Raw genomic sequence first — 22,362 nt, 5'->3', positions numbered from 1 at the left:
TGAAGTACCTACCACGTACCACGTCCAATATCTCAAAACCTTAATTCAGTGATAAATGGCCGTAATTGAATTCGAGACAATTTTCTTAATGATTGACTTGAAACTGTGTGAAGTACCTACCACGTCCTATATCTAAACTATGTGAAGTACCTACCACGTCCAATATCTAAACTATGTGAAGTACCTACCACGTCCAATATCTAAACTATGTGAAGTACCTACCACGTCCAATATCTATACTATGTGAAGTACTTACCACGTCCAATATCTAAACTATGTGAGGTACCTACCACGTCCAATATCTAAACTATGTGAAGTACCTACCACGTCCAATATCTAAACTATGTGAGGTACCTACCACGTCCAATATCTTAACTAGGTGAAGTACATACCATGTCCAATATCTACACTGTGTGAAGTACCTACCACGTCCAATATCTAAACTATGTGAAGTACCTACCACGTCCAATATCTAAACTATGTGAAGTACCTACCACGTCCAATATCTAAACTCTGTGAAGTACCTACCACGTCCAATATCTAAACTATGTGAAGTACCTACCACGTCCAATATCTAAACTATGTGAAGTACCTACCACGTCCAATATCTAAACTATGTGAAGTACCTACCACGTCCAATATCTAAACTATGTGAAGTACCTACCACGTCCAATATCTAAACTGTGTGAAGTACCTACCACGTCCAATATCTAAACTATGTGAAGTACCTACCACGTCCAATATCTACACTGTGTGAAGTACCTACCACGTCCAATATCTAAACTGTGTGAAGTACCTACCACGTCCAATATCTAAACTGTGTGAAGTACCTACCACGTCCAATATCTAAACTGTGTGAAGTACCTACCACGTCCAATATCTAAACTGTGTGAAGTACCTACCACGTCCATTATCTAAACTGTGTGATGTACCTACCACGTCCAATATCTAAACTATGTGAGGTACCTACCACGTCCAATATCTAAAATGTGTGAAGTATCTACCACGTCCAATATCTAAACTATGTGAAGTACTTACCACGTCCAATATCTAAACTATGTGAAGTACCTACCACGTCCAATATCTAAACTATGTGAAGTACCTACCACGTCCAATATCTAAACTATGTGAAGTACCTACCACGTCCAATATCTAAACTATGTGAAGTACCTACCACGTCCAATATCTAAACTATGTGAAGTACCTACCACGTCCAATATCTAAACTATGTGAAGTACCTACCACGTCCAATATCTAAACTGTGTGAAGTACCTACCACGTCCAGTATCTAAACTATGTGAAGTACCTACCACGTCCAATATCTAAACTATGTGAAGTACCTACCACGTCCAATATCTAAACTATGTGAAGTACCTACCACGTCCAATATCTAAACTATGTGAAGTACCTACCACGTCCAATATCTAAACTATGTGAAGTACCTACCACGTCCAATATCTAAACTATGTGAAGTACCTACCACGTCCAATATCTAAACTATGTGAGGTACCTACCACGTCCAATATCTAAACTGTGTGAAGTACCTACCACGTCCAATATCTAAACTATGTGAAGTACCTACCACGTCCAATATCTATACTATGTGAAGTACCTACCACGTCCAATATCTAAACTGTGTGAAGTACCTACCACGTCCAATATCTAAAATGTGTGAAGTACCTACCACGTCCAATATCTAAACTGTGTGAAGTACCTACCACGTCCAATATCTAAACTGTGTGAAGTACCTACCACGTCCAATATCTAAACTGTGTGAAGTACCTACCACGTCCAATATCTAAACTATGTGAAGTACCTACCACGTCCAATATCTAAACTGTGTGAAGTACTACCACGTCCATGTGTGAAGTACCTACCACCACGTCCAATATCTAAACTGTGTGAAGTACCTACCACGTCCAATGAAACTGTGTGAAGTACCTACCACGTCCAATATCTAAACTGTGTGAAGTACCTACCACGTCCAATATCTAAACTATGTGAAGTACCTACCACGTCCAATATCTAAACTGTGTGAAGTACCTACCACGTCCAATATCTAAACTGTGTGAAGTACCTACCACGTCCAATATCTAAACTATGTGAAGTACCTACCACGTCCAATATCTAAACTATGTGAAGTACCTACCACGTCCTATATCTAAACTATGTGATGTACCTACCACGTCCTATATCTAAACTATGTGAAGTACCTACCACGTCCAATATCTAAACTGTGTGAAGTACCTACCACGTCCAATATCTAAACTGTGTGATGTACCTACCACGTCCAATATCTAAACTATGTGAAGTACCTACCACGTCCAATATCTAAACTATGTGAAGTACCTACCACGTCCAATATCAGAAACTATCATACATCTTAAATTAATCATACACTGTTTTTTTGTTTGCGTGGGATTTATAACCTACCAATTGAGTCCATATCTAAACTGATTGAAGTATACCTCGCAATTATCTACAAACACTCACTATAGCCCCAACAACATCTCACAAACAATTTGACAGGAAGAAAATACGTTAAAGTGTAATATCTCATTAAATGATTTCTTCGATCATTTTTTCTGAATTAGGGAAAGTGGATGTTAATGCAAAATAAAAACGTTCCATATTGTTTAGGGTGATTATGTTATACAGGATGCTACGGTGAAATTGATTTACTTATATAAGTAATAATGACGTTATTTCAGCTACTAATAATCTCAATTCTAGTAAGGCACGGGTAACATATTAAATGCATACTTAATCGATTATAAGGAGGTTTTATTTCCGTGAGTACGTATACATTTTAATAAAGTCTTTTAATTCTAGGTATTTTCCATAAGCTGGTCAATTGGAAATATTGTGTAAGTCTATGAAAAGGGTAATATTGATGATACTAATACTTATGCGAAAAGTCATAGATGTTTATGCAAGTTGTATATACATAAGGATACATATATATAAAAGCGAAACATAAAAGAAATGAGACGAACTACAGGTAACGAATCGATCCGGTGAACTCTTCAATATCTGCTCAACATGTTCACTGGAAAACACGTCAGTTTCAGCAGGTGCTGAAATCCCTTTCAATCCAATTTAATTCTATTCAATATTACCTTAGATCCGATTGCAGCTCATTAATTCAGAATGACGTAAAACATATTTTGAATAACAATGGTTCATACACTTTCTCCTCCAACACACACCATTAATCAGCATAGTGTAGATGAAATTCAACATATTTACCATGTACAATTCAATATTTTTTCTTGATACTCATTATGATAAATTTTTATAAAATTGATAATTATTTCATGTTTACCGATATCATAAGCTGGATAAATTTAAACATACTGGACCTATGACGATAATGTTTCTTAAAGAAGCGTTTCCTTAAATATATGTACATCTTTTATAAAATGAAATAAATAAAATAGAAATGAAATTCATCTTCTATGTCACTGCTATTGCATTAAGTGCAGATTCTATCATTCATGTCTATATTATTATATTTCCCAATTTCAATATTCAATTTGTGAGATGACCTTTTGATGTATTTACTGTTTCCTTTACAGTAGAATTGCCTATAGATTTTGAAAGATAATTTTGAAACCAAAAGGACTCACCGATATATTTATCATATATTGGGGAACATTTGGGAGATGAATTTATCTTTCACTACACTCTCGTTTAAAGATATCGGACAATCTAGTTTTAATTATGTTTATGATATCATCAGGTGTAAAAGTATCTTTATATATTGCCATTTGTACCCCACACCCAATCTCAAAAGTTCATCTCTCACACCATATAGCCATTCGCTTCCGTTTTCTAACATTACTGAGCTGTTCAATTTCAGCTCGTTAACTCTAAGCAAATTTCAAGAGATGTAAACACATATACAATGTACTCGTTCTAACAGAATGTTAGTTTATTCTAATAAAACACTGTATGCTAAAGTATGTAGAGATCCATCACCTCAACAAAATTAGATCAATACATTTTCAAATTTACACAATTCATTTTAGATCAGTAAAATCTTGATGATGGTGCGGCAGTAGAAGGATTTATATCAATTGACGAATGTTTACATGTTTTAAAGATAATGCGTAATTTCAAATATCCTGGTATTGAGAGAACTAACGAAGAGTCTACATATTATTTGTCTGACATGTCTGAAAGTATGTTTGGTTTACTCTTAATTATGCGCATAGAATTGGTGAAATCTTCGTTACTCGAAGATTGCTGAACTCATAAATATACCAAAATGTAAAAAAAAAACAAAAACAAAAGAACACTAAAAATTAAAAAGAAATCTTGAAACGCTACTTATAAATCCTGGATAGATTGAGAGATTAATCTGAATTGGGAGCAAGTTGAGATAACACACAGAATATCTGGCTAAGAGTTAAACATGAACGTGGTAGAAAAAAGAGATTACAAGTTAGTAAATCATGAAGGGAAATTTACACTTCTTGGTATAAAGTACAACCTTTTGAAATACGAGATTACTTCAAGTTTACTGTCACTCTCGGAAAAACTTCTACGGAGTTGGTTTTTATTTAAGAAAATAAACAAAATTGACAAGACTATGATATGTAATCAACACGGTAGCTCTTCTCGTGCTTAATTAATGGTCATCAATATTCAAATAGTGTTTCATTCTAATCTGACAAACGGTTTTCATTTATAGTCTGTTAAGTTTTTATCAACCCAAGTCTCTCTGGCTGTAATCTTTAATATAAGATTTAAAACAAATCGAAATCACAAATCTCTGCATTTATTAAATGCAGATCTCTCTCTCCTCATTGAGAAAAAACTTCATGTGTGTATTTACTGCTTTATTTTGCTCGAATTGATTGCATGGTTTCAACATCAACAGTCGTATATTGCATCATAAGTTCTTTTGAAAAAAAATCATAATACTACCTAGAAAACACGAGAATAAAAGACAATAAAAAAAAAAACTCGGGTCTAGATTTCTGTGCAAGAATGGAACACGATACTTCAAGGGAGGGAATCCGGGCCAAAACAACGAACTCTCCTTTACCTGGAGGTGTAATCACAATCAGGTATCCCATAATGCTCTAATTTGGAGACAACAAACTACGAAGATGACATCATCTTCGTAAATCCTCCTTAGAAGAGTAATTTATCTATTTATAGCAAAATATTGTCATCTTATAAAGCGCGAACAGGTCATTTAGATTTCAAATGCTTTGTGAAATTGCAGATCAAGCAACGCATGTAACGGAAAGTATATTTCATCGTTGCCTTGGGGGTCACTTCATTTCCGAAGGTGACGTCACAGATGTAAATACGACCAGAAAGGCAGTCTGTCTGATTAGTTGCAAACCACCCAAATAGAATGAAAATAGCTTTTATATTGTTGGTTTAAAGTTGAAAATTGCAACTATGGATCTAGATGATGATTTCGAATATGACGACGATATGTCAGAAGAAGAAGAAAGCGATGGCGATGATAATTTCGTGGATATGGGTCTCGAAACGGAACCATCGACGACACAAGAGAAACATGAAGCAGAAGAATTCCCATACGAAATTTTCACAGCGGATCAAATTGTCCAGTTCATGGTTGATTGCATTAAAGACGTAAATGCAGTTGTCCAGGTTGGTTTTACAGGGTATTTTTAGATTCCGTCGACAACTATTTAAACTCAGCAGACTCGTATTTCTTTTTTGCCAGAACAAAATATCAATAATTTGTCTCCGTTTTGTCCTCCAAGTTGTTTACTGTTTGAAAGGTAAATAGTTGTGAACTAATTGCTATTTGTGTTGAATTGCGTTCTATATGATTCTTAGTTATTTCTATGTTACTTCAGTTTAAAAAATTGTATTTTTATAAACGACCTTATTTGACAAATTAGGAAAAGTAATGCATCATATTCTAAATTTAGCTTCCACACCCAACTGCTGATATTGTGGATTAGGCTGCTGAAGTTTGTTTACTTTTATTCCTGGCAGTAATTTAACTTTCAGTTATTATGATTATCAAAATACAGGAAATAGGAAGCCACCCAATCATACAGACAATATTTAAGTAAACCATTTTTAAATTGGGTACTGCATCTTAATTTTTGAATTAAGGATAATGAGTACATGCAATACATCTATTTATTATAATTGCAGGAGCAGGTTTATAAATAACACAGAATCCATGGTAAAGAAACTGGGCTACTGTTTGATCTTACTGTATGTAACCCTGGTAAATACTAGCCACAATATACTTCTTGGCTAGAGAGAACCTATTTTTTACTTGATTGGTTGAGTGTCAGACTAGTAAGCCAGGGGTTCCAGGTTTGAATCATTGTGAAGGCATTGAAATAAATAATGACCTCTGTTACATTGGCTCCCATGTAGGGATCCAGGAATAATACTAAGCGTTATATTCACAAGTACCGCTGTAACCAATGGGCACTCAAGGATGAGTGATTTCCAAGAAGGGGGTGGGGTATGTAACCCTGGTAAATACTAGCTGCAATATATTGCTTGACTAGAAAGAACTTCTGTTTATCTTGATTGGTTGAGTGTCAGACTGGTAATCCTTGGGTTTTGGGTTCGAATCCTAACAAAGGTATTGAAATAAATAATGACCTGTTACTTGTTCATAGTGGCTTTGTCTTTAAGACTGGATCCACATAATTTTGACTTCAAGATAAATATCAGATGACTGTAAATATTAGACCAAGTATTTAAGGTTGATGCAAGGCAATTTCAAGAGTAGCTGGGTGTTTGTACTGTCAATTAATGATACATATACTGTTACGCCTTGTAATATTTTAACCCTGGTAAAATGCTAGTCACGATGTACCACTTGGCTTGAGAGAACTCCTCTTTAGCTTTGTCTGTGGAGGTTCAGACTAGTAAGCCAGAGGTCCTGGGTTCAAAACCCAGCGGAGGCAATGAAATAAATAATGACTTCTGTTATATTGCATGCAAGGACTCAGATATAATACCTAGTGTTACTTTCGTAAGCATTGCTGTAACCCTTCTGGAAACTTGAGGACCAATATATTTCCTGAAGAGAGAGTATGTAACACTGGTTAAATACTGGCCACAACACTGCTAGTGGAAGAATTGAAATACATAATAACCTCAGTTACAATATGAGGGTATTCAAATTATAAATGTATATGCTTTTTGACATAGGAAACATCTAAACATTAGGTCTCCATAAACATTTATTGATTGTACATTTATGCCTAGTCAATTAATTCTGTTACATAATGTAAGGGGCTCTTGACTGTAATATAAATTTTCAGAGGCAAAGCCAAACTGATAAAAATGCCTGATTTTCCACACCAAGTACCATAAATGTGTTAAAAGCTCTTGCTAGCAGGAACTATAACAGTTATATTTTCAAAATCTTGGATATGGACTTTCGTTTATGTCTTTGTGTCTAATGTCTCTGATAAAGTGAATTTTTATGGCTTAGTTATCATTCACATTCACAATTCATTTTACTGTCCCAACAGTTCTTAAGGATGCACTTTCTCCTTTTCTTTTAGATCCCTTCAACAATCACAAGGATTTTGCTTAATCATTTCAAATGGGACAAAGAGAAGTTAATGGAAAGGTAGGGAGCTCAATTTGAAAATGATTTATTAAGTCAGTATTCCATATAAAATTGAAGTGACATTTGTTTTTTGTCCTTAATGTATTGAGTTCAGTTTATTTGTATCAGTGTAATACATATTTGAAATCACATATGCAGTGATTTTTGGGGCTCTGATATTTAGAAGTCCTCAACTCATGCTCTGCCTGTGGTGCTTGTCAGAATTTTTGAATTAAGTGTTCTGGACTTGCTTTGAAAATCGTACAGAAATCACTGTATCTGTGTTCAGCTTTTTCCAAATTAGTGTTCATAAAGGCGATATATTTTCTTTTGATTCTTATTTAAGCAGATCAATGATTACATCATTTAGTTTCTCTTTTTATTCTCTTCATCAACATTAAATCAATGATACATTGAAGCATGAGGACCATTATATTGCATTAATTAACTTGAAAGTCAATTTATTTAATTTATAGGTATTATGATGGAGACCAGGAGAGACTCTTCTCAGAGGCCCATGTTGTCAGTCCACATAGAAAAGATTCATCAGGCAGACCTGCCAAGGTAATATTTCAGCCTACGGAAAGAATGTCTATAATTTATTCACCTACTAATGAAGTGTAAAAAAATTTGAAACACATATTTGTAAATCCAACTTCTTTACATGTGGAACTTAACATTCAAAGAAATTTGTGTGATTTAAGAAGAGGACCTATGTTGTGGTGCAAGATCCATCCACATTTTCATTAAATTATCTCACTGGTTTAGACATTCTGCATGTACTTGTGGATTTGCACAATGTTTTGTCTGAAACTTATTCCTTGGCACAGCGTCCATTTTTTTCTGGATGAATATTCCCCACTGAACTGAACACACACACCCTCCCTCCTGAGCAGCGAAGATATGGGGTCCAATTGGGGATAATTTCTAAATGTTAAAATCTAGTAGGCAAATTACTGGTCTTGAAGCATTTAGGGTAAAGTGGCCTCAATATTTTGTAAGTGAAAGTCTTTGTCCATCTTGAAGGTGGATGAATGGAGCAAACATGAGGAAACCATGATTGGATATAAAACTTTAAGGTTGAAGTTTTCTATTGACTGAATTTTCAAAGTTTTATTTTGGAATCAGGAAACCAGATGTTATAAACAAGGATGCTTTCACTCGGGATAGTGAGTCAAATTTGGGAAATGTTTAAAATATTGATGTAACAACAAATTTCTACAAAAATGTTTCATTATGAATGCTGGCATAATCCTGATGATATGAACATAACATGCGCTGAGGGCCTCTTGTTATTAAGTATTTAGTATTAGCAACTCAAAAAGAATGTTGGAATGTACAGACTTTATTTTTTTGTTATATGGCAATGTAGGATATAGATGTTTATAATATTTCATAAATCTGATTGAGTTTAATTACAAAAAAGCTGAAGTCGTTTACAAACTATTTTCTTGTTTACTTTTGACAAAGAAGATGACACGGTCAGCATCTGCGGCAGCTAGCCAGGAAGTTACTTGCGAGATCTGTTGTTTAGGTAAAGTCATTACGGTGAGTGTCATATTATAGTTCTAATATGCCTATCATTACAGCTGATAGAAATCCTGATGTTTATATTTACAATAATTTATTTTTGGCTGAACTCTTTTTTAAATAGTCTCTTAATTGTCAACATAATTTAGTCTATAACAGCAAATATAAGCAGTTAAAAAATGATTAATTCATATAATTACATGTGAAAATACTGTAGGAGACATTTGAACACAGTGTATGTATATACTACTTTGTTATAGGAAATGACAGGCTTGGAGTGTGGCCATAAGTTCTGTGTACCATGTTGGACAGACTACCTCACATCAAAGATTATAGACGAGGGTCAAGGCCAAACTATATCCTGTGCTGCTTATGGTTGTGATATTTATGTAGATGATGCCACTGTCATGTAAGTTATGATGTCATAAACAAATAATCTCCCAGTAAAAGAAAGGGCAGGGAGGGGCACAAATTGCATAGATTTCAAGTATGTATTTCAAAGGATTAAAAGAAAACAATCAAACAAAACCAAAATGAAATCAAAATGTTTGTAAAGTGTTTTTTTTACTGATGATTCAGATGAATAATTTAAAAAAAAATTTAAAAAATGACTAGATGTAATATTTTAGTACATTTACATTGAACTTTCTGAGCAATCTTTCCATAATGTTCTAAAACGTATTCATGTTTGTCACTATTTGTTCTACAATAATGTGGTAGTGACAATGAAATATTTCCATTACAAGTCCATGAGCTGCAAATTGTACTTTCAATAGCTAGATATATAGTGTTAGAAATAAATGAAAAGTTTTTTTTCTGTTTTCTTCATTATTAAAACGTCAGAACAAATTTAAGTTTGACAACAACAAGAAATATATGACAGTTTTATTTCATGGCATCAGTAAGAGTTGAAACAATAAAAGATGAATGTACTTTATTCTTAGTAGTTTAAATGTTTTATTGGTTTCTCTTTCAGGAAACTAGTCAAGGATAGAAAAGTGAAATTGAAGTACCAGCATCTTATAACTAACAGTTTTGTAGAAGTAAGTTTACGATAAAGAGCCGAAGACTACAAAAGAAATAATTGACCATGAGTTTGTGATGAAGAATCATTTCTATTTTCTGATTAATTGTTTATGGTGCCATTTAATTACCATATTCGACCTTATAAGGGCACTGTCCACTTACCAAAATACAGAAGAGATGGGCTAAGTAGAAACTTGTACAGGGAAAAGGTTCCATTAGATATCTGAGTGGAAGAAATTGTTTTATTTTTTCATTAACATAGAGACTGAACTTGAATTAACAGATCATGTGGTTTAAGTTTTAATTAGTGTACCCATCCTGTTTCCATGCAAAAAATGTGGGGATGAGCTGAAAGGGGCAAGTGCAATTATGAGGTCAAATAAGGTATCTCAAGTTTCAATTTCTTGTCATTTATTTTGAGAAGATTGCAACCATGAGATATGGAAAATAGGGTGAAAAAATGACAATGTTAACTTTTCGTAGAGTTTTGCAAAAGATTTTGACAATACATATTATAGGGCTTTGTCTTGGCAGCAGATCCCAGTCATATATGTTTGCTTTGATTTGATTGACAGTGTAATAGACTACTAAGATGGTGCCCTGCCCCAGACTGTGGCCATGCTGTCAAGGTTGGGTACTTTGACTGTAGACCAGTAACTTGTGCTTGTGGCCACACATTCTGGTAAGTAGGAAATTGTGGCACGTGGTGTATCATGTTTGAATTTGTCATATGGATTACTGAAAAGTACTTTTTAAATAGTCATGTCATTTGTTAGGGATATGCTTTCTGTATATTCCATTCATTAAAGAGAGTGCGAAATTCAATACTCAGGAAACATTTTACAGTGAATCAAAATCACAGAAAATGTATGTTATATGCCCATATCCATGGATACCATTTGGTAGATATTCATAGAATGAATCTTTGTGAATTAGCCTAATTCAACACAACCGCAAAAATGGGCGTCAGAAACTGAACAACTGTGTAGTATCATTTACGTTGATAACAAAATTGATCCTTAGATCCTGAAGTTTGACACTTAATCAGTATTTTCCGTTAGTCAAAATTACAATCAACTGCTTGTATTGGGGGATGCATCAGATTCAAGTTACCACAACTTCTGAACCGATTAATGATTGACATGAAATGACAAGGATTGAGAGGAAAATTATTTACTTACGTGACTAATGCAGTAGATGTGTTTATAGGAAATGTTTAAAAGCAGTATATGATAAAACTTCATAAATTGTGAGTGGTTTTCCAGACTCAACCTCTTTTCAAAATCTTTATCAAATGTATTGAAAGTTCATGTCATATTTCAGTTTTGCTTGTGGTGAAAACTGGCATGACCCGGTGAGATGTGTTTGGCTTAGGAAATGGATAAAGAAATGTGATGATGATAGCGAAACATCAAATTGGATAGCAGCCAATACAAAGGTAATTTCTGTAATATAGGTATACTTTAAAGTATTTACGAAAGTGTGCTAGGAAAAGATCTTCTTGGTTTGGATACTTGTAATAGGGTTATTTTGAGACTTCACTTTGTTTCAAGAATGTGATTTATCAATGGTTCATATTTTGTTTAGGAAAAAAACAGCCATGGTATAGCTTTTTTTATTACAAATTTTGTATCAAATACATCTTACTCAATATTTGTAAAAAAAATACCACGGTCTGACTATATATTTACCTAGGTGCTGGTATGAAGAAAATGCAGTGTTCTGTTTGAAATTCAGTGAAATATTGAGGTCTTATGTTATCCTTAGCATTTTTACCATTAACAGATAATTTGATATGTTATTAAAAGTGTATAAAAAATGAATTGTGATATACCGATATACTACAAATATATGTGTTTAAGACCAGGATGTAAAAAGAAATTCTATTTACTCCAGGAATGTCCCAAGTGTCATGTGACGATAGAAAAGGATGGCGGATGTAACCACATGGTTTGCAAGAACCAGAACTGTAGGGCAGATTTCTGTTGGGTGTGTTTAGGACCCTGGGAGCCTCATGGATCTTCTTGGTAAGTATCTGTAGGATAGACTTCTGCTGGGTGTCCAGCTGGTACCATATGGTGTCTAGTATCCTGGGAACCTCACAGATCCTCATTTTAAAGTATGTATTTAGACATTTGCAGCTTGTTACAGAAAAGCTTTCATAAAAAAATGTGGTCACTTCTCAAGCCTAATTATCAATTCAAAAAGATAAGAGCTTGCTAGTTTTATAAACTATTTCTCTTCTGATATTGGTGAAGGTAGGCATCATCTCATTCTTTATCATCCTTACTTGGCATAAGATCATCTCATTTGTAATGCTTTATTTAGGGATAAACCTTAACACAAGTTTGAACAAAAAAAATCACACGAAGAATACTGAAACAAAGTTTTAAAGTAGTGGTGATGTCTGCCAGTTGGAATTCAATAGATTGAATGATGTATGGTAAAAATGAAAATATTTTGGTTGTCTTTTGTTTTACAGGTATAACTGTAACAGGTATGATGAGGATGAAGCCAAGAAAGCTAGAGACAACCAGGAGGTAGGTCAGAAAAAGCTGGAGACCTGTAAACAGCTTTCTCATTTAGACCAACTATTGTTCATTCTGTGAGATTTTATTGCTCGATCTCAGTATCTCGAACTGCTTTGTTTGTGTAGACAAACAAAAATTCTTAAGTTCTCTTTGCATGAATTATCAATTCAAAAAATCTAATGAAACAAAAATGAAGTGTTAATTATTCAAGGTTGTTTATAAAAATATTTTGCAGAATTTGATTTGGAATAACTGGGTCATTTGTGTAGAGATACTAATGCACTATCTATATTTGACAGAAATCGCGGGGTCAACTCCAGAGATACCTATTCTATTGCAATCGATACATGAATCACATGCAGAGTCTCAAGTTTGAGAACAAGGTAAGGCCTCTCCGATGATGGGCAGTAGAGTGTTGACTGTACAGAGTTCAATCGAACAGTCAAAGGTTGCAGACACTACAAGTTTGATAATAGACAGAAGAAGTGTACAGATTCCTTGATGCATAGAAAGTAGTTAGCTTTAATCAGAGTTTGAAGTTTATAGATAATTAAAAATTAAATTTGTATAGAAAGACCAAAGTCATTATGGAAATAAAAAAATATTTTGAATTTGAAATTGCTCCCCGATATGTGTGGATGAAGATGCCTCCTCAGAAATGTGTTCTGTTACTTTATTTTGAAAATCAGACTGGAAATTTTAATAGTCTACATTGGCTACAAAGTTGAAGGAAATATTAGATACTTTTACATGGTAAAAGGTCTGATCTGTGGAAAACCAGTGGTCACCACAGAGGATTTTTTTTCTAAGCTGTAAACTGTAAAAGATTAAGTCATATGTTTTGCTGGGTTGAATGAAGTCATTAATTGAGTTCTGTTTCTCGCTCAGCTGTACACCTCTGTGAAACTAAAGATGGAAGAGATGCAGCAACACATGTCGTGGATTGAGGTGCAGTTCCTGAAGAAAGCCGTGGATGTTCTATGTCAGTGTCGCCAGACACTTATGTTTACCTATGTCTTCGCCTTCTACTTAAAGAAGAACAACCAGTCTATCATATTTGAGGTAATGCATCATTTGTAAAGAAACCTAACAAGTCATCTGTCATCTATAGAATCCAAACAGGTGGTCTATAAATAGAATCCAAACAAGTGGTATGTAAATCAAATTCAAACAAGTGGTCTATAAATAGAATCCAAACAAGTGGTCTATAAATAGAATCCAAATAAGTTTGTTGTAAGCATGGTTATAATTATGGTATATCGTGCTGGTAATATTTCCTACTATAAATTCATTCAAAAGTTTTAATCAGGAAAAGGATGCAAATGTAAATAATGGCCTTATAAACCAATACATTTCAAGGATGTCTTTTTCAGATAATAAGTAGTGTCTGTGAAAAGAGTTGATTCACAATTGTTATCTATATGTAATTTGTACTTAATTCTGCTGTGTATAAAAAATGGATCATTTGTTTATCTTCAGGATAATCAGAAGGATTTAGAAAATGCTACAGAACAACTCTCCGAGTATTTAGAGAGGGATATCACCTCAGACATGTTGCACGACATCAAACAGAAAGTACAAGATAAATACAGGTAAGGTTTTAGGGTTTGTCTCTAATGAGTGCACAGTGGTGTCACGTGTGCTCTATTAATGTATCCAACCTTGAGAAAATCCTTAAATTGGTTCCATTGAAAAAAAAAAAATAAAACAAAGTTATCGCATTTTATTTTTCAAAATTCGGCTAGGCCTTATGGATGACACTTTTGATGAAGACAATTTCATCAACAGATTTTCAGTGGGGAATTCTTGGGAAATGTATGAATTTGATAGAGCTGTGTTCAAATTTTGTTGGACAAAGTTTTAAATCTGTGTACAGCTGTTTTCACTATACTCCAGCATAGGTTATAACCTTGATAAGTTGTTTGTTGTGTATAGAGGGATGAAAAAAGACCTGGAAGTGATTGTATTCAACTCAGCTGTTTTCTTTTAATCTTAGAAAGACCTGATTTGATGTTACAAATGTGTTATTTGATCTTACAAATGTGTAGAGTTTGACAAGCATTTAGAACTTCGACAAATATGATGTTGGGACTGGAATTTCTTGTAAGTATTGACAGAACTAGTGACTGGCAAGCCTTGACAGAACTAGCGACTGGCAAGCCTTGACAGAACTAGTGACTGGCAAGTCTTGACAGATGGTGACTGACAAATCTTAACAGAACTATTGACTATGGATATTTATGAAAAGCCTTGATTGTATGAGTGACTTCAGAATTATATGGAAAATCTCGACAGAATTAGTGACTTTAGAAACAATATTGCTAGTGACTCTGGAAAGTCTCAACAGGTATTGAGTTTAATGACTTATAATTTTCTGCAGTTTCCTTCCTGACAAGCCTAGATTTGACACATTTTCTGACAAATTCATTAATATCTTCATGAGCCTTGGCAAACCTATTAATTTTGTTACCAGTTTTCAGATGGGTCCTTTTAGAGTTTATTTAGCTCTATTTTCTGTTTAGTTGACATATACCTGCACAATTCTTTATGGAATTGGCAGAAAGAATCTTGTCTTAAGTGCTATGAAAAACCTGATGGTTTGACTCTCAAAGTAATGCATTTGAAAGAAGACAAACCATTGGTTTTACATTGCTTGAACCAACTTAATTGATCAGTGATTCTAATGTTATACTTTTGTGAAAGCAGATGAAATGTGGTTCCAATCTAAATAATCTTACATTAACATTCTACTTTTTCCTTCAGATACTGTGAAAGCAGACGAAATGTACTCTTGGATCACGTACACGAAGGCTATGAAAAGGAACTGTGGGAGTATCATGATTTCTTCTAAATTCCAAACCCAACTATGATGGCATTCTGTAAAGCATGGATTGAGACTGAAGGGGAGGGATACTGGACCCAAAAGAGAAATCAATGTCCATACAAACTTGGTACAATAAGATCCATGTGGAAGCCATGTTGGGATACACACTTGATCAGATCATCAGAAACATTGTTATAATTTGGTAAATGGATCCCGTTTTCGTGATAACCTTGTATTTTGTATGCTCGCGCCAATGAGTATTTTCATCTGTACATGAATGCGTATGTGGAATATGTGTACATTAAAATATATGCTTATATGAATTCTGAAAGTCTGGTTTAAGTTTTGATCGGTAGTGACGAGTGTTGATGGATTATAGAATGAATTAAGAATGAAACCTGGTGTGATTTCGTTCAATCTGCAATCTATAGACAGAATACAGCATTTTTCTGGATTCTGTCGCAGCTGGATAAAGACGGAGAAATATTCTGATGAAAAACATTTTATCTAGTTGAGGATGAAAGGTAATTTCTGTTTTTATTTATTTTTTTTGCGTGTTTAATGCAAGGAAGATGTTTTCCTAAACAAGTACAGAAATCGGATATTTAAGAAATATTTTTTATTTGTTCATGATAATCATTATATTCTGCATCCAAATCAAATTTTATTTTCAGTAATAAATCCTGTTTTTTATTTATCCTTTTTGTATACACATACACTATGGTTTGACATATCATTGTGTATATTCTTTTTTTTTTATGTTCACAATTAAAATATTTATGATAGAGTAACTCCATTAATATATCTTAACTTTGTACTGAGGGGAAAAAAGCTTTTTACCAGACCTCTCAATTGATCCCACACAAGCATCAAGAATTGCTATAGAAATGTTTTTTTAAATTGTTTTCGAGACAAGAAGAAAAAAGACAGCAGAAAAACTTGATGTCGTTATACAGAACTTTACATGCACTTTCTTGAAAGAATATATAAAGCTTTGGAATTTTCCACTTGGGAGATATTTCAGTAAAACATGTATCCTATCCCAGGATTACAGATGTTTTTTTTTGAGGGGGCAGGGGGTGGGAAACCACTTATAGTAATCAATTAGAGAACTGAAGGCAGGGAACAGAAGTGATTTTTTTTAGAATCCTGGGGTTAGGTACCTGTTATACTAGAATAGCCCATAAATTCTTATAATGCACTTGTCTAATTTGATGTTAAAACTGTTCACAATATGATTTTCATCTCAATATGGAAACACATTGCACCAGAATCAAATTCACTTTTGTCATTGATGGAGACTGTTAGATAATATAGATAATTTATCAAGCAAAATCTGTTCCAATTTTGTCAGTAAGTTTAAGACAGGATCCTCTGGCTTGGTTATGTGTCTGTTTTTGGAATAACCATTAACATACTAATTAACATTGGAAAGAGAAATGCATGAAGTATACATGGTACATGGATCACATTTCTTAGCAACAGTATTTAAAAAGAATTATCACAAAAGAGATGGATTTTGCTGTATTTAGGAAATTATTAATATAGAAACAAAATTATGTGGAATTGTCAAGTGAAATGTATGAAGACTTTTTGCTGTGGATCTAAATATACATATAATTGTTTAGCAGCATACATAGAACTAAACAGAATGTGTTTGTAACACTGGGTAATGGTCCATGTTTGTATAGATTGTGGAAGTCTGAACAGCATGCAATTGGTTTTTGTTAGAATCACTGTTATGTAGTCTGCTTCATAACAGAGTATGCTTTGTGGATTTAGTCATATGCTTCCTGCATCTTCTACAAATTACTGATTATCTCATATTAAGAAATTTGAAGTGCTATGTGAAGGAATTTAAAGTGTTTTCATCGTAAAAACTGTAAATGGTTACCTGGTTGATTTTCAAAGCTAAATATATGTCTATAGTAAGTAAATCAAAGTTACAGTATTTATTCAAATTCTGCATGAACCGTCTTTTTTAGAAAGATAGCAATTAAAGAAATTGTACTTCAAGTTGGAACAATTATAGTTAGTAAAATATTTACAGATACATTTGAACACTCTAAAATACAAAAAGATTAATTCTTGCATAATCATGAAAGGTAATACTGTGTCAGAGTTTTACCTGAAGTTTTTAGAAAGATAGCAATTAAAGAAATTGTACTTCAAGTTGGAACAATTATAGTTAGTAAAATATTTACAGATACATTTGAACACTCTAAAATACAAAAAGATTAATTCTTGCATAATCATGAAAGGTAATACTGTGTCAGAGTTTTACCTGAAGTAACACTATTTTCAGCAGTAACACATAGAAGTTGCTTTGGTATGTAACTTTCTCAACTTCATCATAATTTATGTTTATTTCTGAATGTTTTTGGTAAACAAACAGCTGCAAATGGATATGTATGTGTTGAAAATTATTGAGAGGGTTTTAAGGTAGAGGGTGTGAATCTGTGTGAAAAAGCTATAAACCAAAGGGGTTTTAAAAAGGTTTGCATTTACTTTCTTTCTGCTTGTTTTCATCATCTGTTTTGTATAGAATCAGTTCTTGCCTTATTCAACAGTAATTTTACAGAAGATATCACAACCATTGATGATGATATTCAAATCAAGATTGTCAGAAGATTTTTTTTTTTTTTTTTTAAATTCCTTACCAGTATTTTAATTTGGCTTCAATTAGGTGTCACTTTTTAGAACAGGAAAATGATGAAACTTTGGGTGTTTTGTGAGCAGTATTAAGAAAATGTGGATTCTGTATTCAAAATTTGATAAAAATGGCTTAGTAGCCAAGAATTCTTTTTCTTTGTACAGATTATCTGATGTATAACATTTTGATAGGTGTTGAAATTACTGTAAACTGCACTGGCTTGCATATAAACAGAGGTATGCCAATTAATTCTGACTGAAACTTATAGCACATATTCTCTTTATCAGATTGTTTAGAAATAATTCATAAAAACCTTATATGTATTTGTATGTATTAACACCAGTATTTGTTTCAACACTGCTGAAATTTTTTTTCAAAATATACCTAACAAACAGTCACTTCCCTTTAAATCCAATATTGTATGCATAGCTACAAAAATGGTCTCCAACACCTGTTTTTGTATCCTCAACCTATTTGTTTGTGGTCTAGATATTTTTTTTTGTTATGTAGAAACAAAGTATCACTTGTTTATATATGTTTTAAAGATTGAAATAAGAGATTTATGCTATGATTAATTTGTTTGTTATTAATTTCATTTAGAACATTAACAATCTTTCTGTTGTGCAATTCAAAATGATAGGATGACTTGTACAACTGTATTTCTGTTTGTTGTGATGATATTTTGGCATTAGGTAGGAAGTTTTGCTTATATTTAGGAAGAAAGAAAACATGTGGTTCCTATTATGGAAAATCTAAATATTTCTTGTATAGTGTTCTTTAACTTGGAATTATGATAAAACAGCTATTTATGATTATTTGGAAACTGAAAGGAACATTCTCGAACCCTACACCTTTTGATCATCCCCTCCCCTCTTCCCACCGAGGAAAAAAAAACAAAAAAACATGAAAACAAAAGGCTATAATTTCTTCTGATTCACAGATATTAAACTTAAGTTTATATAGGATAAAATCATGATGAAACTAACATCATTTTGCTAAATGAAACTTACTCTGCAGAGACCTGCCTATCCACAATATTTTTAGGTTGCCGAGACAAAGTCTCGTGGTGGCCTATTCTAATGCCCATCATCTGGCGTCTTCAGTAAACAATTCAACACTTTCAACTTCTTCTAAAAAACTCCTGATCCAATTTCAATGAAATTTTGCAGAAACCTTCCCTGGCGTAAGATGAAATAAAATTATGAATTATACAGTCCCCACCCCCAAGGAGCCTGAAGGGCAGGCAAAAAGGGGTCAAATTGACCAAGATTTCAAAAATCTTCTCATAACCCAGATATGGTTGAATCAAATACTCTTAATGAACTGAAGATCCTGACTGGCCCCCAGGGGCTGATGGTCGGGGCCAAAAGGGGTCAAATTAACTTAAATTTCAAAAATCTTCTTCTCAACACCCAGATATGGTAGAATCAAATACTCTTCATGAATGGAAGCATTTAAGTGCTCTAATTACCAAAATGAGTCTCTCATTTCTTCCTGGGAAGGAATATGTTTTTTGAGACGACCGTAATTTGCATAGAAAAATAGTATTTTTAATGCTGGCTATTTCCCACAAGAAATAACTTAATAAGAATGATCAGTATAGGATGACAGTCTTGATGGTATGCATGTATTGACACTGGTTTACTAGATTCAATGTCAGAATTTCTGTTTCATGACACTTGATAACTGCCTTTTAACCTTTATGTTCAAATTTGCTTATCTCAGGTGACCGTCAAGGCTGTAAGGTCTCTTGTTGCTGCAGTCTCACTTTTGTCTGGTTTGCCCTTTCATAAATTAGTAGGAGTGAAAATAGAAAGTAGCCTATTCTTCCATGTTATTATAGGTGAAGTGTATTTATATATTTCAGGGTGCAAATTTAAAACATTTGATGAATATAAAAAATTTGATTTGAGGATGAAAATAACCTTAGACAAATGTCTCCATAATTGAAAAGTAATATATTTTTTTCCCATTTCGGTGACATCTGCAAAATACACATATCAAATAATTTAGTTACTACAAGTTCTTCCTGAACATTTGATAATGTTAATCTAATCATTTCATCATGATCAAGACCTTGCTGAATTTTTGCAGCAATAAGGCCATGGTACATGATAAGCTCTCCCATCAACATTAATGTCCAATAATATATATTTCAATGATATTGCATTATCCTGCAGTAAACACGCTCCTGATTTCGGGTAATTAGTGGTATAATGGCCCCTTGAGTATTTGCAGAGTAAAAAAAACATACTCTTTATTGAAACATGTTTGGCATTTGGAGTTGAAGGCATTTTCCAGTAAAAGAAGTCTTAGTAATTACATAGGATTACTGGTACACGACACTTTCAAGAATCTTTAGAATGAAAATAAAAGTGTCTGCTTATGTTGTGTTCTGTCTAAGTATCAAGTTTAAAATCATTTGTTTTTGTCTTATTCTCAACTTTTATTCTTTTCAATTCTGGAACAAGATTATGTAACCCAAAAGATGTATGTGAAAGCATGGTGAGCAAAATTCAAAGGAGACAACCTGAAGGGAAATGATGAAAGAGAATACAAGGGAGAAAATTTGAAAAGTGAAATAAAAAAACTGTTTTATTTGGAAAAGGAATAAAATATCAGAAAGGATTGTTTTACTGTACAAAAGACAAAGTAATGAACATTCTTTGTATGCTTATAAAAGGAAATTACGAAGGGAAGTTAAAAAAAAAAATCTTTCACATTTCAACATTTATAATTGAGTATAAACCTTAATACGATTAAAATTTGAAAACAGTATGACATGTTTCTGAGAAAAAATCAGAATTGAGTTGAATAATGTATTCAAAGAATTTAGTTTTGATAATTTACAAATATGCTTCGTAATTATCAAGGTATCATAAATCCATATTTGCATCATCTTGTAAAATATTTTCACCCCAAACCATTACAACATTTCAAATCATTGACTGAAATATCAAGTATTTCTTTTGTAAGTCATGGCGCCCATTTGAACTCCAGAAGTAAATAGATATTGTACTCATGTTTATAGGCCTTCAAAAGCTTCATATTTAGATTTTTTATTCTCGTAAAATGTCGATGTTGCTATGGATTAAACGTGAGAGAGAAGTGTGCATTTCTCAAAAATCATTAACTTAACAGGAATATGAGGTTTTTTCTTTCAGGAGAAATTTTTGTGTACAATCATGTACGTTGTGATATAGTGTTAAATAATAAAGATAACCAAATTTGTTGTGCCTCTGTTTTTTACCCCAAAGTCTTAAGATGACAGGCAGTCAAAATGCCCTTTGTCAGTCTAACAATCATTCTTCTTATTGCTGTATCTTGAGAAGATATGCTGTTCTCAAATTTCATGAAAAAGTTTCTCCTTAGTCCCATAGACAGCCATGTTGGATTTTGGGTCCATTCCATGCCAAATTCAAGTTGACATATCTTTTATAGTATGGGACAATGATAGTCTATCTGTTCTAAATACCTGAAATGTTTAATTTATTAGCTCACCTGACCCAAAGGGCCAAGTGAGGTTATACTGCGTCTGTCAACTTTTCATTTCAACAACTTCTTCTGAAATAACGATAGGTGTAGAGTTATCATATTTGGCTAGAAGGTTCCTTTGATGAAGCCCAACAAAGTTTGCAAAAAGAAATGACCTTGACCCATATTCAAGGTCACAGAGGTCAAATGTGTTAAAACCTTCAACAACTTCTTCTAAAATACCAGAAGGCCTAGAATTATTATATTAGGCTACTATGTTCCTCTTATGGTGTCCTACGAAGTTTACTATAAGAAATGACCTTGACCAATCTTCAAGGTCACAGGGGTCAAATGTGCTAAAATGTTTTAACAATTTCTTCTGAAGTATCGAAATGCCTAAAATCATTATATTTGGTCAGTATGTTCCTTTTATGAAGTCCAAGAAAGTTTGCAAAAAGAAATGACCTTGACCCATATTAAAGGTCACAGGGGTCAAATGTGTTAAACGTGGAACATATGCACATATATAGTACTGTTGGTCATAAAGATCCAAGTGAGTGTTACATTGCATCCAATTTTAAAACATCCGGGGTCATTTAAAGACATTCAAGGATTAGATGATTGAAGAAGCTGGAGTTCCTGCAAGAAAAACCACTGGTCTGCAGTCAGTATCTGCCAACTGTCCCATATATAAGCTTCAAGCCTGCCATCCAGATGTAGAGGGCTACTGACTTAAACCAGTTGG

The 22,362-nt window shown here is 33.4% G+C and overlaps 1 protein-coding gene across 2 annotated transcripts; it reads left to right on the top strand.

Moving 5' to 3' along the window:
- Positions 1–5,131: 5,131 nt before the first annotated feature.
- Positions 5,132–21,373, top strand: LOC132543142 (E3 ubiquitin-protein ligase arih1l-like). Of its 2 annotated transcripts, none has more exons than XM_060206609.1 (14): positions 5,132–5,634; positions 7,533–7,600; positions 8,056–8,143; positions 9,053–9,127; positions 9,370–9,518; positions 10,086–10,152; positions 10,711–10,817; positions 11,459–11,573; positions 12,032–12,162; positions 12,618–12,675; positions 12,966–13,049; positions 13,555–13,728; positions 14,146–14,258; positions 15,430–21,373. In XM_060206609.1, the coding sequence occupies exons 1-14, from the start codon at positions 5,419–5,421 to the stop codon at positions 15,515–15,517; spliced, it is 1,533 nt and encodes a 510-aa protein (XP_060062592.1). In that variant the 5' UTR covers positions 5,132–5,418; the 3' UTR covers positions 15,518–21,373. The 2 variants fall into 2 exon arrangements, with proteins under 2 accessions (XP_060062592.1, XP_060062591.1); XM_060206608.1 differs by having other exon boundaries at positions 5,133–5,634; positions 9,050–9,127.
- The last annotated feature ends 989 nt before the right edge of the window (positions 21,374–22,362 follow it).

This window comes from Ylistrum balloti, unplaced genomic scaffold, assembly GCF_031769215.1.
Source record: "Ylistrum balloti isolate Yb309-2 unplaced genomic scaffold, AGI_CSIRO_Ybal_v1 Utg369740, whole genome shotgun sequence".
Classification (NCBI taxonomy): domain Eukaryota; kingdom Metazoa; phylum Mollusca; class Bivalvia; order Pectinida; family Pectinidae; genus Ylistrum; species Ylistrum balloti.
The sequence above is the reverse complement of the archived record's forward strand: the minus strand, read 5'-3'. Positions and strand labels throughout refer to the sequence as shown.